The sequence below is a fragment of the Lagenorhynchus albirostris genome, chromosome 4, assembly GCF_949774975.1.
Source record: "Lagenorhynchus albirostris chromosome 4, mLagAlb1.1, whole genome shotgun sequence".
Lineage (NCBI taxonomy): Eukaryota > Metazoa > Chordata > Mammalia > Artiodactyla > Delphinidae > Lagenorhynchus > Lagenorhynchus albirostris.
The window spans coordinates 17,012,201-17,028,447 of record NC_083098.1 but is presented as its reverse complement, the minus strand read 5'-3'; the positions used below and the strand labels follow the sequence as shown (position 1 = coordinate 17,028,447).

At 39.0% G+C, this 16,247-nt stretch overlaps 1 protein-coding gene across 2 annotated transcripts in view; it reads right to left on the bottom strand.

Moving 5' to 3' along the window:
* RAP1GDS1 (Rap1 GTPase-GDP dissociation stimulator 1) overlaps window positions 1-14,689 on the bottom strand; it is a 156,618-nt gene extending 141,929 nt beyond the window's left edge. For both annotated transcript variants that reach the window (XM_060147589.1, XM_060147590.1), the window contains exon 1: window positions 14,519-14,689. In XM_060147589.1, coding sequence (XP_060003572.1) covers window positions 14,519-14,522 — 4 coding nt within the window. In that variant the 5' untranslated portion in view covers window positions 14,523-14,689. The remainder of the gene's footprint in view (window positions 1-14,518) is intronic.
* Between the last annotated feature and the right edge of the window lie 1,558 nt (window positions 14,690-16,247).

Sequence of the window (16,247 nt, the reverse complement as noted above, 5' to 3'; positions counted from 1 at the left end):
CTCACAGATTCCATGAACCAGGAATTCACAAAGGACACACTGAGAATGGCTTGTGTTCTCTCCACAAGGTCTGGGGCCTCAATGCTGTCTCAAAGGCCAGGAACGTCTCTGGGAGTGACTCAACGGCTGAGGCTGGTATCATCTGAATCATCTGATAGCTCATTCACACACATGTCTGGTGATTGGCCTGGAAGGACCTGAATGTTAGGATTGCTGACCTGAGACCTGACACCTGAGGCCTCCTTATGTGGCCTGGCTTCCGTATAGCATGGCATCTTCAGGGTCTCAGACTTCTTAGGGCTCCAAGCAGGCCAGTGTCTCGACAAATAAGGTAGAAGCAACAATGCCTTTTACTACTGAGACTAGGAAATCACAGCATCACTACTGCTGTCTTCTATCGGTTACAAGTGAGTCACAAGCATGCTCAGATTCAACAGGAAGAGAATTCCCCAACTCTCAATGGAGAGTGGCAAGATTTAGAAGAATATCTGGGGCCAAAAGAGATTGTTGTGGCCACCTTTGGAAAATATAATCTGCTACAGTAACTTAATATTCACTACATAATTTGGTTAAAATAATACAACAAAGAGCATTACACCCTTTGATTGGTTTTAACTCTGAATATAAGATAAAGTTTCCCAAAAATGACTGTATTTTCAGCTTTGGAAATAGAAATTAAAATTTATATGCTTGTTATTTTACATAATATTTACAACTACCTTGTGAAATAGGTGTTATTATTACCTGTATTTTAACAGCTGAGAAAGTTGAATTCGGCAGCTGAAGAACTTGCCCAGAAACTTAAGTGTCAAAGTTGGGATAAATCCAGACATGTGTGTCTTCACAGTCCAAGCACTTCTCACTGACCAAGCAATCTGCACCGTACTGCAATTAAGTGAACCTCATGCAGATCTCATGCATACCAGAGCTGTACAAAGAAGGACTACCTGTATCTTTCTTTGTATAGACGAAAGCTATTCAATAATGAATTTATAACCCAACCATGTTAGATAGTTGTACTGGCTAACGACTGTCCATGTATCTTAATATGTCACAAAACAGAACAAAAAACAAGAAAGAAAATCACAATGAAATGTATCAGGGAGCAGTCTCTGCCATAGCATCTCAAGGGTAGTAACACGCTTTTTAGTACAAGTAAGTGTTTAATTGAATAAGTAAGTAAATTCTAGGAAAAATTTTCCAGATCACTGTAAGTAATGAGCACTTGTATATTTCAAAGAATCTGTACTAGGTGCTGAAAAGATAAATTTGATCTATCCTCTCATTCAAATTCTTAGGGGGGGAGGTGTTTTCTCTTTTTCTAGAATCCAAATTATGGGGACTTCTCTGGTGGTCCAGTGGTTAAGAATCCATACCCCAGTGCTGGGGACGTGCGTTCGATCCCCGGTTGGGAAACTAAGATTCCACATGGCGTGGGGCAACTCAGTCCGCGTGCCACAACTACTGAGCCCACGTGCTCTGGAACCTGTGCACCGCAACTAGAGAAAAGCCCACGCACCGCAACTAGAGAAGCCTGCGCGCCACAACAAAGAGCCCATGCACTGTGACTAAAGATCCTGCATGCTGCAACGAAGACCTGACTCAAATAATAAAATTTAAACATAATTAATTAAAAAAAAAGAATCCAAATTATGGCCACATCTGTTTCTATTACTCATTCTTTTATATTATTCTTTATCTACCAGTTAGAGGTTAAGCTTTTCAAAAGCAAAAAAATGTGGCTACTTGCACTCCTTATTTTGTCACTTTCTGTAATGCCTAATATGGTAATCTTGTGTTTCTGATCTGACTCTGGAGCTTTATACAAACTATACAAAAGCCAGAAATGTGACACAGTTGACAGTTATCTTTTCTGGGAGCTTACCACCACCCTCCCCAAAAATGTGTTCCTGCAACTAAAAGGAAATTAAGTTAATCAGCTCATATAAACTTTGTCTTTGTTCTGATTTTGTTTCTGAGGCCATCTTATAACCTTAAAGATAAACCAACATTTATATTTCTGTGAAGCATAAATACATCAATGTAAGTTTTACGTTCTTATAATGATCAGTTTCATCTTTCATGATGGAGTTACTTGAGGAATCTTAGAAGGGGAATATTTTTCAGAAGAGTTAACGGAAATAATTTTTACAACCTGACAAATCTGTTGTTAAAAAGAATCTTAGATGATGTGAGCTTCTCACAGCTTTGAAAACAGTTTTTTGTTGAAGTACGATGATCGCTGGTTATAATTTTTTCCTGACTATAAAAAACAAAACTCCACCCATAAATTCAGGGAACTTACTAGTTATTTGAAATTATTTTATACAACTATTTTTATACAGTTTTTAAAAATAATTTTAAATTTAAAAATTTTTAAATTATGATTTTATGTAATTCTTTTTATATAATTATTTTAAGTTCATATAATTCTTATATGTTAGAAAATACTTTCTAATACATAAGAAAATAATATTCTCTAGAAACAGTTCAGCAGTCTTATTGCACTTCGATTGCTTTTTTAAATGCCATGCCATCATTTGCCCTAGAAAATGTATTTTATGCTTGAGAGTCAAAAAAGGAAGGAAAAATACAACAGATCTTGGTTTGGGGGCTAGTAGGTCTTTATTAGGTAACTGAGCTTGAAGTTCTCCATATGATAATTTATATTAGTATGAAATGGGCATGCCCCTTCCATTTTTAATTGAAATCTATTATTTGGTTCCTATTCAATAATAACATAATATTTTAAGGATATATATGAAATGGGGATTTAAAGACCTGAACTAACTTGCCAAAAGGTTATACTAAACAATTAATTAATTTACGGAAAAGCAGAGATTCCATCCTCTATCTCTTTGATTTCTTGTATCATTTGGTCAATTGAAAATTCAGTTTAATCATCACTGATGACCATATATATCACAGATAGTTAACTTTGCTCTTGACTAGTTGTACGATTTAATTTTCACAACAATTTCTTAATTTTAAAATAAATGTATTAATTTTCAAAAGTAATATAAGGTCAATTTTATCAGAAGTTTGAATACAATTAACTCTTTAGTAGTTCAAAAGCTATAACAGAAATTTCAGACATTGCAAATTTAAATACTTTCAAGAGTGAGAGAGTACCGAGTGAGATTTGTAGGATTTAAGATAATAGTAAGAGGGACTTCCCTGGTGGTCCAGTGGTTAAGAATCGAGCTTGCAATGCAGGGAGCACGGGTTTGATCCCTGGTAGGGGAACTAAGATACAACATGCTGGGCGGTGAGGCCAAAACAAACAAAACAATAAAAATAAAGTGGTAAAAGAAGTGTCTTATAAAAAAAAGATAATAATAAGAAGTAATGAACTGGGGACCTTATACCCTGCCTAAAGGACAACTATCATTGATTGTCACCAATAGAAATATAGGTTCAGAGATCCTAAATGTTTAATTTTTCAAGAAAAGTTGGTGAAGATTTTTATCAGAAATTTCCTGATTATTTAAATGTTGACAACTAATTCCAATTTCTAAAACTTCGCTAAAAAAATCCTTCTGCAGAGTATATGTGGACCATGGACTGCTGGTTTGCAAGCTCTGTTACAGACATGTCTATCATCACTATAGGGTAATGCTGTTAAATTAGGAGAAGACTGACCTGAATCTGTAGTGACTCTATAACTGAACAAACAAGTATTTACTGAATGCCAATAAGAAATATGAAACACTGATCAACTAAAATTATTGAATTATTGAATGTGTTATAGAAGTCCAAGAAGTAAGAGGTGTCCAGAGAACAATAAGAGGTCAGTATGAGAGGTCAGAAGTAGTTTTCATGAGCTGGACTAAGGAGAATGAATATGAAAAGTTATTCTAAAAGAAAGGGTAACATGAACAGTGGTGTCTTGGTGGTATCACTGACGAAGAATATTTAGGATAAAGGAAGATGTATTTCAAAGAGCAGTGAGAAATACAAGAGAGGTAGCAGATTTCTGTGGACTTTGAAAGCTAAGCAGAGTTTAGACTTGATGTGGTCAACAGTTGAAGCAATATTAGATCTTGTGTAGGGAAGTGACATGATCAATGTGGTGTCTTAAAAAAAGATGGTCGTAGCACGTAGAAAAGACTGGAGAGCACAGTCTAGTATCAAGAGGCCAACTAAGAAATGGTCTCAGTAGTAGCTGAGGTAAGGGCCTGGACTCTAGCAATAGAAATGGGTAAAGAGTTTTCCACTATCCTATTCACCTGAATAAATCCTTGTTATTAGCTTGTTTGTATGTGTGCGTGTGTGTGTGTGTGTGTGTGTGTGCACGCGCGCGCCCCTGTGTGTGTGCACTTTTTTTCATTAACAGATTGGAGCTGGCCTAGTATAATGAACAGAACACTAGTTAAGGAGTTAGGAAATAAGGGTTCTAGATCTGACACTGACCCTAACTAAATGTGTGAAATTGGGCATGTCTCTTAATCTCACTGAGCCTCAGCTCCATAATCTGGACAGAAAGAGACAGAGCCAGATAGACGTCATTGTTTGAGGCCCTGGGTCTTACAATTCCGAAAACTAACAATCTGAAGTATTCAGATAAAAGTGTAATCTCTGGTTTCTTTTGAAAAGTCTGAAAATCTGGCTTCCTTGGGCCCTCATCTGTACATGGCAAAACTGGCTGGAGCTGAGTAGGGCATTCCTCTTTTAGGTTGGGCACATACTCTCTTAGTTGGCCATAGTCCCACCATTTCCTGTTGTAGCCCTTCAGTGAGGCCCAGCGTTAGTTACAATTCATCATGCTTTCATTGCTGTTTTTTATTATGGTAGAGAAACATTTTTCTAAACTTTGTCTTTTATCAAAGGTGAGAAAATGAAAGACAAAAAGACATTTTGTCAAGAAAAATGAAAGAAAGCATACATTTTTATGGAAATAAAATATTCCTTTAGATTTAATATGCAAAAGAAAAAGTGCATATGTGTGAAAAGATCACCACTTAACCCTCTTTAATCATATAGTTTCATTTGAGTTTGGAAACCCTGTTATACATGTTGGAAACCTATTGAAAAAAGTATCTATGGAGTGAAATGATTAGATTCACATTTTAGAGAGTACTCTAGAAGCATGCAAGAACTTAAGAGGGGGAATGCTGAGAGAAAGAACATCTGTTAGACTAGTAAAGTGGTTTCAAGAGGTGAACTGACATGTTTACAGTGGAGAAAGGAGGAGAGGACTGATTCAAGCAGGTAGAACGATTAGAATTTAGGAAACCCAAAGGGTGTTGGAAGTAGAATGATTCTAGATTTTAGGAACAGTTGACTGGATAAATGGTGATACCACCAGGGAGTTACGGAATGCATAATGGAGAAAAAGTCTTGGGGAAAGGTGAGGTAGTATAGCATTACTCTAAAGCGGGAGTTGGCCAACTACGGCCCACCGCCTGTTTTTATACAACCCACGAGTCAAATGGTTTCACATTTGTAAATGGTTGAAAAAAGTCAAAAGAAGAATGTATTTCATAATGTGTAAATTATATGAAATTCAAATTTCAGTGTCCACAAATAGAGTTTTACTGGGACATAATTCATTCCTTTATTTATTGTCTACACCTGTGTTCACTTCACTATGACAGAGGTGAGTCGTTGAGACAGCAACCATATGTGGTACTCTCATCACTTTAAACTGTTGCTTGACGTACTACAAATTGCAGTGACACAGTTATGATTGTTCAGTTTTTCGAGTACCATGTGTATTGCCACACCACAACATTTCACTTTGACCATCACATCAAAACGAAGAAAAAAAGTATACTTCAAATATCATGCTTTTAATGTTTAAAGTGACATATGGATTATTTTGTTACTGAATGAAATGGCAAACCACTGTATCACACAATGACACTATAGCTACGCTAGAAAAATTCAACATGTATCTATATTACCAGACTAAGTATTCATCATATTCACAATTCATAGGAAAGTAATTGTCAGAGGAATTAGAAAATACAAAACAAAGTACCTCTGGGAGGTTGAGATTGACAATATATACACTACTGATACTATGTATAAAATAGATAACTAATGAGAACCTACTGTATAGCACAGGGAACTCTACTCAATGCTCTGTGACCTAAATGGAAAGGAAATCCAAAAAAAGAGGAGATATATGTATACGTATAGCTGATTCACTTTGCTGTACAGTATACACTAACACAACATTGTAAAGCAACTATACGCCAATAAAAATTTTTAAAAATAAATAAAACAAAGTACCTCATCATAGCAGAATTTCTTCACAAAAAGAAAAAGAGAAAATGAAGTTGCAAACTAACTAAGTTTCTGAGGGGCTCACTTATTAGTCAAGCAAGGAAAGCTGTTTACTCGTGGTGAGTTAATTAAACTGTATTTTGACTATAGCAACCAAAGAAACATTTCCAGAGGCGGAAAAAACTCGTTTAAGAAAACTCTTTCAGTGAGAATAGCTACCTGAAGAGGTAAGGGCACTGGGAGCAATATCAATATTCAATTAAAAGACAAGGCAAATAATTTTAAAAAGGTTTTCCTTGGTTCTTGATAAATTAACAGATAGATATTTGTGATACTGCATAGTGTCCTTATTTTCGAGAAGTCAAGGCTGAAAGTGACTGAAGAAGAGCCTCTATAAAGACTGCACAGAAGAGACAAAGATATTTTTAAAGTTGAGAAAACATTAATTCAGTACAACCTGAAGTGGAATCTATTAAGATGTGTTACATCTGATGGTGGTAAAAACATGTGAGGAACAGAAAAAGGCTTAGTTGAATAAATTTATAAAGTCTGTGAAAATAAGGTGTTTAAAGTCTATGTTTCTTCATTATATTATTAATCAGCAGGTATTTTGTGGGAAAAATATTTTAAACTAACATGTATGATTGAACCAATAGTATCAACTTCATTCACACTCACAGATTTAACCACTGTCGGTTGTTTGTACTTTGATAGGAAATAGAAGCTGCATATCCTAACTTGCCTTACCACACAACAGCTTAAGGGCTTAGCAGTTGTACGGTTTTACAGTGATTTTTTTTTTTTAGCTCAATGGTGAGACTGAAATTTCTGAACAATAAGAAGTGCCTTCAACCATTATTATCAAACAATGAATACCTTTGGAAATGATATTTTGCTGCAGATTAGATAATGTCTCCTTGAATCTGACCTGAAAGTCAAGGCAAAACAGTGCTTATATGTGAAACATACTGTGTTAAGTCATTTTGACAACATTGTTCAAATCACAAGTAACCATCAATCTGCTTTATACATTTCTTGCGCTGTCAAAAGTTAAAAACAAGAAGATCTCTGTGCATATACAAATGTGCAACAGATATATTATGCAAGCTCAAACTACAGTTCCAGCAGTGTTTTTCAGACCTCACTGCAAGTGCAAAAGAAACTTCCATATATCAAAATCCATTTAACTATGCAGTTGAGGAACTTCCATCTAACTTTCAGTTGGTTAATCTGCAGTGTAAACAGCATACTAAATGGAAACTATCAAGAGAATCTAAAAGAATTCTATAAATACCTTCCATACAATCAATGTGATTATTAAGATCACATGCACATGACTGATAGCAGCATTTGGTAGTACCTGTCTGTGTGAAAACGTTTCAAAGACAAAATCAATTAAATGCCTTTACAGATCTGCATTAACAAGTGAACAACGGCAATCAATTTTGATGATAGGGTAACTGGAAGTCCCAATTAAAGGAAACTGCTATCTCAAAAATGGAATTACAACCTTTTCATTCGGAGACCTGTATTTTACAATCATGTTCAATTTATGTTATATTTTGAATTTAGTCAATAAAAATTTTGTGGATATTTGGTTTTTCTCATATATAGTTTCACTCTTATCTATGTAATATCCTTGATTTTGCCTCTCGGCCTACAGGGCCTAAAATACTTACCATCTGGCCCTTTATGTAAAAAGTTTGCAGACCTCTGCTTTATGGTGATGCTATTCAAAGTGCGGCATCGTCTGGGAAATGTCTTGACAAGGCAAATTCTTGGCCCATCTCACACCTACTGAATCAGAATTTCTGAGGGTGAGCCCAGTAATTTTTCTTTTTTAACAAGCTTATAGGGGATTCTTATGCAAGCTAAAGAGTGAGAATCAATGCTCTCAAACAGGATTTTAGAGACTTAGTTCTGTCCCCTTGGATAAATTATTTAATTCTTTGAGTAAATAAAATGGGGATAGTGTCCCCCACTTCACAAAACTGTTGAAGAGATTAAAACTATTTAAAAAAATATAAAAAAATGTAAAGTTTAACATGATTACTGACATCAATAATTCTTAATCAATGGTAATAAATGATAATTATTACTTCGAAGGTGTACTGGGGCCTCCTTGCACCAGCCCATGAGATAATGATAATTAAATTTTTCGGAATTTTGTGAGGCAATTATTAAAATAGCCATTATCGAAAATTTTATAAACTTAAAATTAAGTAAGTTATATTAAAACAAAGTTATTAATAGTCAAAACCCATCACTATTTAATTACTTTACTACCTTTTATTATTATCTGTGCTCATGAGGCTATTATGTCTGTATGGTGGGTATATTATATAACGGTGTGCTGCATCTCACTTCTTCCCGACTATGCATTCACAGGAAATCAACCACCACAATCAGAGCTTTTTTGGAGAAAGGCTTCTGGCAAAATGTTAATCAACGTATCTCTGGTTATCATTATTAAAAATTACATAATGAATTCAGTTTTGAACTCAATGAGTTTGAACTGACTATGCATGTAGGGATGGATGGCTAACCGACTACTAGATAAAAAGATAGAGTCCAGATATATATTTTTAGGCATCAGTAGCATATAGACAGTAGTTGAAGCCATAAATATGGACAAAATTGAGCAAAACAGCCTTTAGAGAAGGGGTCAGATATAGAACCCATATGGAAAAAGTTAATTTTGTGAACAAAAAGTCAGAAGGACTTTAGAATTTATAAGTATAGCCAATTATGGCTAGCAGCTCAATTTAACTACTCCCATTTATCACTATCCTAATTCTTAGTTTTAACTCCTGGAACGCTTCTACCGACAAAAGTTGTATAAATAGATGTACTGAGAGAATTACATTACTCTGCAATTTGAATTCAGCATCCATATCTTAGCCAGCAGGGGTAATGGTATTTTAGGCCATCTATTTAGACAAGTCTAACAAATTGGTTCATACTCAGAAGTTTCTACCTCAAGGAGACACTGCCCTTCGAACAATAAAGAAAAACAAGTTATATAGGGATGATTATAACACACTTAAGACATCAATGATATTGAGTATATTTCAAAGTTTAGTTTCAAAGAATTGCAGAAGTTTAGAACCAAAATAGACTTTATAACCTATTCTGATACCTTAATTTTTTTTGGCTCTTCTCTCCATAAGAAAGAGCTGTTTGTCAAGTTAAATGTCTAGGAAAGCATTTTAAATTAAATTTTTTCCTTATCAGTTATCTGAACATCTGATTATCTAAAATTAACATGGAGTTCCCAAAGGAGACGATCTTCCTTCTCCATCCCTCCTGATGTTCATGAGGGGATATTAAAAATTTACATAATTGTTTACGGCTGTTGTTGGTGCCTCTGATAACTGCAGAATCGCCAAGTTCAGTTCAGCTGATTTGGAATCTCTGGAGAGAGCAATCACACTATTTCCCTAAAGGCACCTAGAAGCTCCAACATTCCACTGTGAAAATTAAAACTCTATGGTTCTCAAAATGAATTAAGGCTATTATAACTTTCCAAATAGTAGTACTAGAGACTTCAGAAAATATGACTCTGCCAAGGATAGTGAATCTAGCTCTCTCCCGTATGAAAAAAAAAAGTGGGCATATACAAAATAGGTATAAAGCCAATAAGAAAAATTATTGAACTAGTCAATATATAATCTATGCTCTTTTAAAATAATAAATTTTAGTGATTATCAGCTTATAAAAATATTTTATTGCTCTACCCTGACTTATAAAGAATAAGCAAAAGTACCAATTTTAACTATTTATCTACGAAACTATTCAGGACTTAGAAATGCAAGCCAAAAGAAAAAAAGCAAAAAAAAAGAAAAAAAGCAAAAAAAAAGACTTATGCATAAGGCTTATACATACCTACAGAGAAAAAGAAAACTCCATGAATTAAGAGTATAATTAGAGGCGAACATATAACTAGAGAAATCCAAATTCACAAAGATGAATAATAAATAAAAAGTGATAAAACCATTCATTAGTAGAGTATCCTTTATGCAAACTGTCATGTAAAATTATAAAACCATTTCTAAACTCCCTCTACATGACAGATACTGCAAAAACAGAAAGTACACTATACTAAGTCACAAAGACATAAAAAATGGAATGTCAAAGAAATGTGAGGCACTATGGTGAGATTACAAATTGTTCAGCAAAAAAATAGCACGTGTCATTCCACGTAAAGTGAGACATTTAAAAAATGTTTAAACAAAACTATGCTTACGTACAGATATTTAAACGGGGCAAGGAATATTGCACTACTATACATAGGGAACTCTGTCTCCACTTACTCATTAGCCACTTAGCCTTTACAACTGACCTCCATAGCTATCATACCTCGTAAAGCTGCTTTTTAGAAAATACCCTAGGTAATATCCTAACCAAACCACATCAGCTGGGAGCCTTTTCTCAGTCCTATTACTCTTACTGTTCTGAAGCAACAGCCATTATTGACCATTCACTCTTGAAATCAACCATATGCCTATTCTAGTTTTTCACTCCTACCTACTACTGTCTTTTCTGGTGTCAAATCATTTCATTCTTTTTCCTTAACAATGGGGCATTCTTCAAGATTCTTACCCTGGACAAATTTTCTTCTTTTTGTTGACTCTCATCCTCCTACCTAACTTCAAATATTATCTCAGGAAAATTGTGGATAACATCCAGATCTCTAGCTCAAATCCTCTCGAGAGTTAAAATAACTGTTAAATATTTTTTACCTAGTTTTGGTTAGTCAACTGATTTTTACTGCATAGCTCCTACATGCAAGACACTAGTGTTAGGAAATGTATTCAAAACCTAATATGAGAGTCCCTGTCATCAAGAAGCAGAGAAGCTAAAAGGCAAACTAAATAGTCCAACACTTCAGGTCCAAAACTGACTATTCATTCACGTTTCCTCTTCCCGTGGATTAAACAGATATTTAAAAGATCCCACATTCTCATTATTGCCCAGGCAACAATGTATGACTCCTTTCTTAATTCCATATTCTTTATTGCAATTTTCTATTCCCATTGCCACAGGCTGGTTCAGGACAGTATATATTTTCACCCAAACTGCAACAACCACCTTCTGAATTATTCTCCAGTTTCTCATCCAATCCATCCTGCACTCAACTGACAGATTAATTTTCCTAAACCACAGATGTGCTCCATCACTTACCTATAAAAAAAGTTTAACAGTCCCTCAATAGACAAGTCAAGCCTAAAAACTTCGTCGGCTTGGCATTCAAGGTCCTCCATTATCTGTTCTTTACCTATTACAACTTTTTCATCTCTGTCACCCACTATTTCCTTACCTTTTGCTCCAGCCAAACATGGTTATTTAATCATATCCTGAAACTGTTTGAATGTTTCTATCTCTGTATCTTCCTTTATGTCATTTCTCTCCCTCTGCTCCCATCCTGATTAACAGTCTCCGTTCATTTCTACCTTTCAGAAGCTTAACCAACCATTAGATCAAATAACATCGTTTTTCTGAAAACTCCTCTCCATCCTCTGAAACTATAAAATATGTTAAGGTCTTTTGTATCACTCATACTTTAGTTATCTGTGTATGTAGAACATTATTCCTGTTAAGATTATAAGAAACTTGAAAAATGTTTTATTAATTTTTATCCTCCCACAGTACATTACATATGGTTGATATTCAACAAATTATGCTGAATTTATAAAAAAAATATACATAAAATAATAGCCATGGTCCATAAGACTACACAGGAAGTTAGTTTCCTTCACTCTCTTATGGCGAAAAATCACTGCCACGACAATATCTTTTTAAAAAATCACTGTATTTATTTCTTGAAAAGACATTAAAAAGTGATTTTTTCCCCCTACCACTAATCAGTATACCCCTTATGTACATATGAATTGTTATAATAACTTCCTTGGCTTCGAATATAACATTGCTTCCCAAGGTTTCAGTTTTACATTATAGTACGTACCTACCGATCACAAATTAAACCACTGAAAACAGCAGTGTAGAAGGAAATAGCTTGCCTGGTGGCTGCTCCAAAACCCGTACCTCTTAGACAACCCAACTTATTTTTTTTGAGAGAGAGAAGAGCAGTCATAATGTAATTATACTTCTCTGTTCCCACTTCCTTCACATCTCCAGCACCTCCATAATACCTACCAACCTAAATGTTTGTTCAGAGCCCATACTTTCAGGTTCACAAGTTGAAAATAACAGACAGGTTTCCAGTTCAACAATTAATTCACCAAAGATTTACTGAATACATACTATGTGGTAAGCACTGTAGAGGACTCAAAAATTCATAAGACACAAATTTCATCTTCTGGAACACATGATTAAATGCACAACACACACACCTTAACAACTCCATTATAAAGCAGATTACGTAAGGGCTATAAAGCTTCCAGCAAGGTACAAACAGAATGGTAAAAGGAGAGAGGGTGCTTAATCAAAGTATATCTGACAAGCTTCAAATGAGAGATGGATTTCTGGATTTCTATTTGGAGTTTCTTTGAAATCAAGTAAAGAATTCAAGATTTTCAAGATTAATTATTTTTAAGTACATTATTTAAGTATCTTTTCACTGGTATTGCAACAGAATGGATTTTTTTCTACTGAAAAGGTACTGATTTAACATGTAAGTTAAAATTTTAGTTAAACAGACTTTTTTTTAGCTCACCTTGAAACATGGGGAAATATATTTTATAGGCCAAACTTGTGCCTACAATTAAGAAGAAAATTTTTGTTATGTTCAAGGGAAAGACACAATGTGTCCAATAATCCGAACTAATATTTATTTAAAATTCTACTCCCAGAGAAAGACTAGATACATATAAATGGGCCACCCGATTTTTACAGAAATCTGTCAGCATACCAATAGTACATTAAAAAGGAAAAAACTGAACAAGTGAAAATAAAATTCTGGGACCTAGATTCATTTTTCATTCATACCACCTCCTCTTGTAACAATGACCTCTTCCTCATATACGGCCAAAGGTCTGAATCAGAGCTTGGAGCATTTGTTTTTCAAGTAGGCTCCATCGACACCAGATACTTCTTTGAAGATTCAGAGTTGCCATGACCTAACTCTGTACGTGTTGGGCAATGTATTGACAGGTGAAAGGACCACGCTCATCTCAAGCTTAAAATAACTTGCAAGGAAGGGGTGGGAAAAGTCCGAGTTGACAGATGCCAATGTAGCAAATTTTAAAAAGAGGAAACTATGATAGACAGGAATGGAAGCAAACTGGGGAACTTGCAGAAGTATGGCATTCCAAATTGTTACTATTTTTTTTAAAACTTTCGTCTTTTAATTACATTACAGCATCCAAGAGACGTTTCTGCAATTACTGAACTTAACAATTAAGCAACATATTATGAAAAAAAACTTTAGGTTTAAATTACATGCAGTTTTATAAAACATATTTGCTTTTAAATATCCTATCCAAAACTCTTGATATTAACGCGAAAGAACTAAAATCGGATTATGGAGATTTCGACAAGTGAACCTGGGAAAGAATAACTAACATGTAAGTTCGGTAACATGTTACAGGCAGGTTGCAGTTTCCCTGCTACAGTAGACAGGCGAAGGAACCAAGAAAATGGGTTGAGCACAGGAATATTGCACACTGTAGCCACCCAACACTAATTCAACAGCTAGCGGGCTCTATCCATCCTCCCTCACGTTCCTCGTGGCCTCTGACAAGTCATCCTTTCAACCTATGAGACTGTCCGCTCTCCCCCACCGAAAATAATTTCCGTGCAGGTTGTAAAATCTCCCGCACAAACTACTTGCTCGCACCTCCTCGCCTTGGGATGGGCAGTCCCCAAGATGGGGAAAGGTCGCCCTGGCAGGGAAGTTACGTGAAGTGGTCTTTCTCGCGGTCCGCCCCGAGCCTCCAGCCCAGCAGCCGCGGGAGAAAGGAAGCGGGCGGCCTCCGAAGAAACCGGGATGGGGCAGCGAATGCGAGCCCGCGAGGCAGGCTCTGTGGTGCCCGAGCACCGGCTCGGGCAGGAAGAATGGAGGAGGGGAGGCGAGGCAGCGAGGTGCCCGAGAGCCGGGCGGGCGGTCCGGCCCCGCGGCCCGACCCCACCCCGCCTCGGGACCCTCCCAGCCCACGGACTCGGCGTGCGTTCCGCGTGCGCCGACTCTCCCCGGAGGAAGAGCCACTGCCTCACACCAGTGGATTTGAGAAATTCGGCAACTTTGCGCGAGAAACGCTTCCCACCCTGCAACACGCCGAGAAAGAGAAATATGTCAGGCGATGACGGGGGAGGAAGGATGACTTACCCATGGTCCTCCCAGAGGGTGAGGAGCCGGCAGGGCGAGGCGAAGGTCTCCGGTGCGGGCGGCGCGGCGCTGTGTCCTCACTCTACCTCCGCCTCTCCTGCAGCCAGGGAGGGACCCGCGGAGGGCGGCCGCCGGGGAGGAGCAGCTACTGCTGCCGCCGCTGCTGCTGCTGCAGGCGGCGCGGCCGCGGCGGGGACGAACGGCGGGGGGCGGGGCGGGGTAGGGCGGGGCGGGCGGGCGCAGCCTGCGGCGGGCGCGGCTCCGCGGGCGGGAGGCGGAGGCGCCGAGCCTGCTGGAGCGGCGTCCGCCTAGACGCGCGGTCCGGGAGCGCCCCGCCCTCCCCACCGAGCATGCTCAGTGCTTCCCTTCCCCCCCACCCCGGGGCGAGAGAATCTAAACGTGCTGGTGGGCGTGTGTTTGCCGGCCGGCTGCCGCTGCCGCGGAGGAGCTTCATGGCGGCAGCTTGAGGGCCGGAGGGTGAGCCTCGGGAAAGCTGGGCGCAGGGACCCTGAGCCCGAACTATTACCCTCCGGCTCGCTACCTCGACCCCACCAACCCACACCCGGAAAACGGGCCGGTGTTTATTAGGGGGCAGCCCGGGTGCACAGGCGGGAATTTCCCGAAGGAGGAAACGCTGGGCCTCCTCAGACCTGGGAGGGTGGTCGGAAAGCAAAGCGGACGTCCTGAAACAGACCTACTGGCGATGAGGCCAGTGCCTCTGGAGATAAGACACCTGGGGACGCCCGTTTTCAGAGCAGCCTGTGGGCTCGTTGGGCGGCCCCTGGGAAGGCGCTCAATATTAGCGGGACAGTTAAGACCAGTTTAAAAAGAGAAGTCCGGGCAGCGAGAGGAGTGATCGCCCCGGGATGTCCTCGGAGAGTGTGTCGTTCTCCTTCCTAGAGGAGTGCGGCCTTCCTTTCCCCGGAGGACACCTAAAAAGCCATGTAACGAGGGTGCCCTGGCCGTCGGGCTCCACCCTCCCGGGATGTGCCCAGCTGTGCCCGGCTCCCTTGGAACGCGGCCGGAACAAGGTCGCCACGGTGAGAAAATAAAAGTCCGCTGAGTCGGTGCGGCCCCGCAGGGTCCGCCGGCTGGAGTTTCCTCGGTACGCGGAGCCGCCGCCCGCTCCCGACATCCCCCTAACTGCGGGGAAAACCTGAGCCGCGCGCTCCCTTTTGAGGGCGCCCTCCCAACTGGGCATGCGCGCGGGGCGAAGGCTGGTCTTGGGTCCTCTACCCTGGGGGAGGAGGCTGGGGAAAACCTTCCATTTCTCCGCATCCTGGTCGTGGCCTGAACCCTCTCTGGTGGGTGGGGTGAGGGATCAGGTCGCTCTCCCGAGGCAGCAGCAACTGCAGTCCTGCAGGGGAAGGGGCGCCGTCAGCAGCACAACCTGTGAGAGGGAGATGCTGAATAGCTCAACGGAAATTCCTTTCCCTTTTCAACTTTTGCTCTTTCGACTCAAGTGTTGAGAAAAAGGTGCCCCCCGCCCTTCATCCGTGGCCCCTTTTAACAGTCATATCACAAGCACACAAGTCAGAATAGGCCTTGTAATGCGTTGAGCAGACAGCCGATTTTCTAAAACAAAAAGGAAACATGATAATGAAAAGGTTTGATAAAATAAGAAAATACAATAGAACTACAGAAGTGAAAACTGTTAGACTTTTGTGATGCCCAAGACAATCAGGCTCTTCACTCCTACTATACTGCTTTCCTTTCTGTGATATAAGAA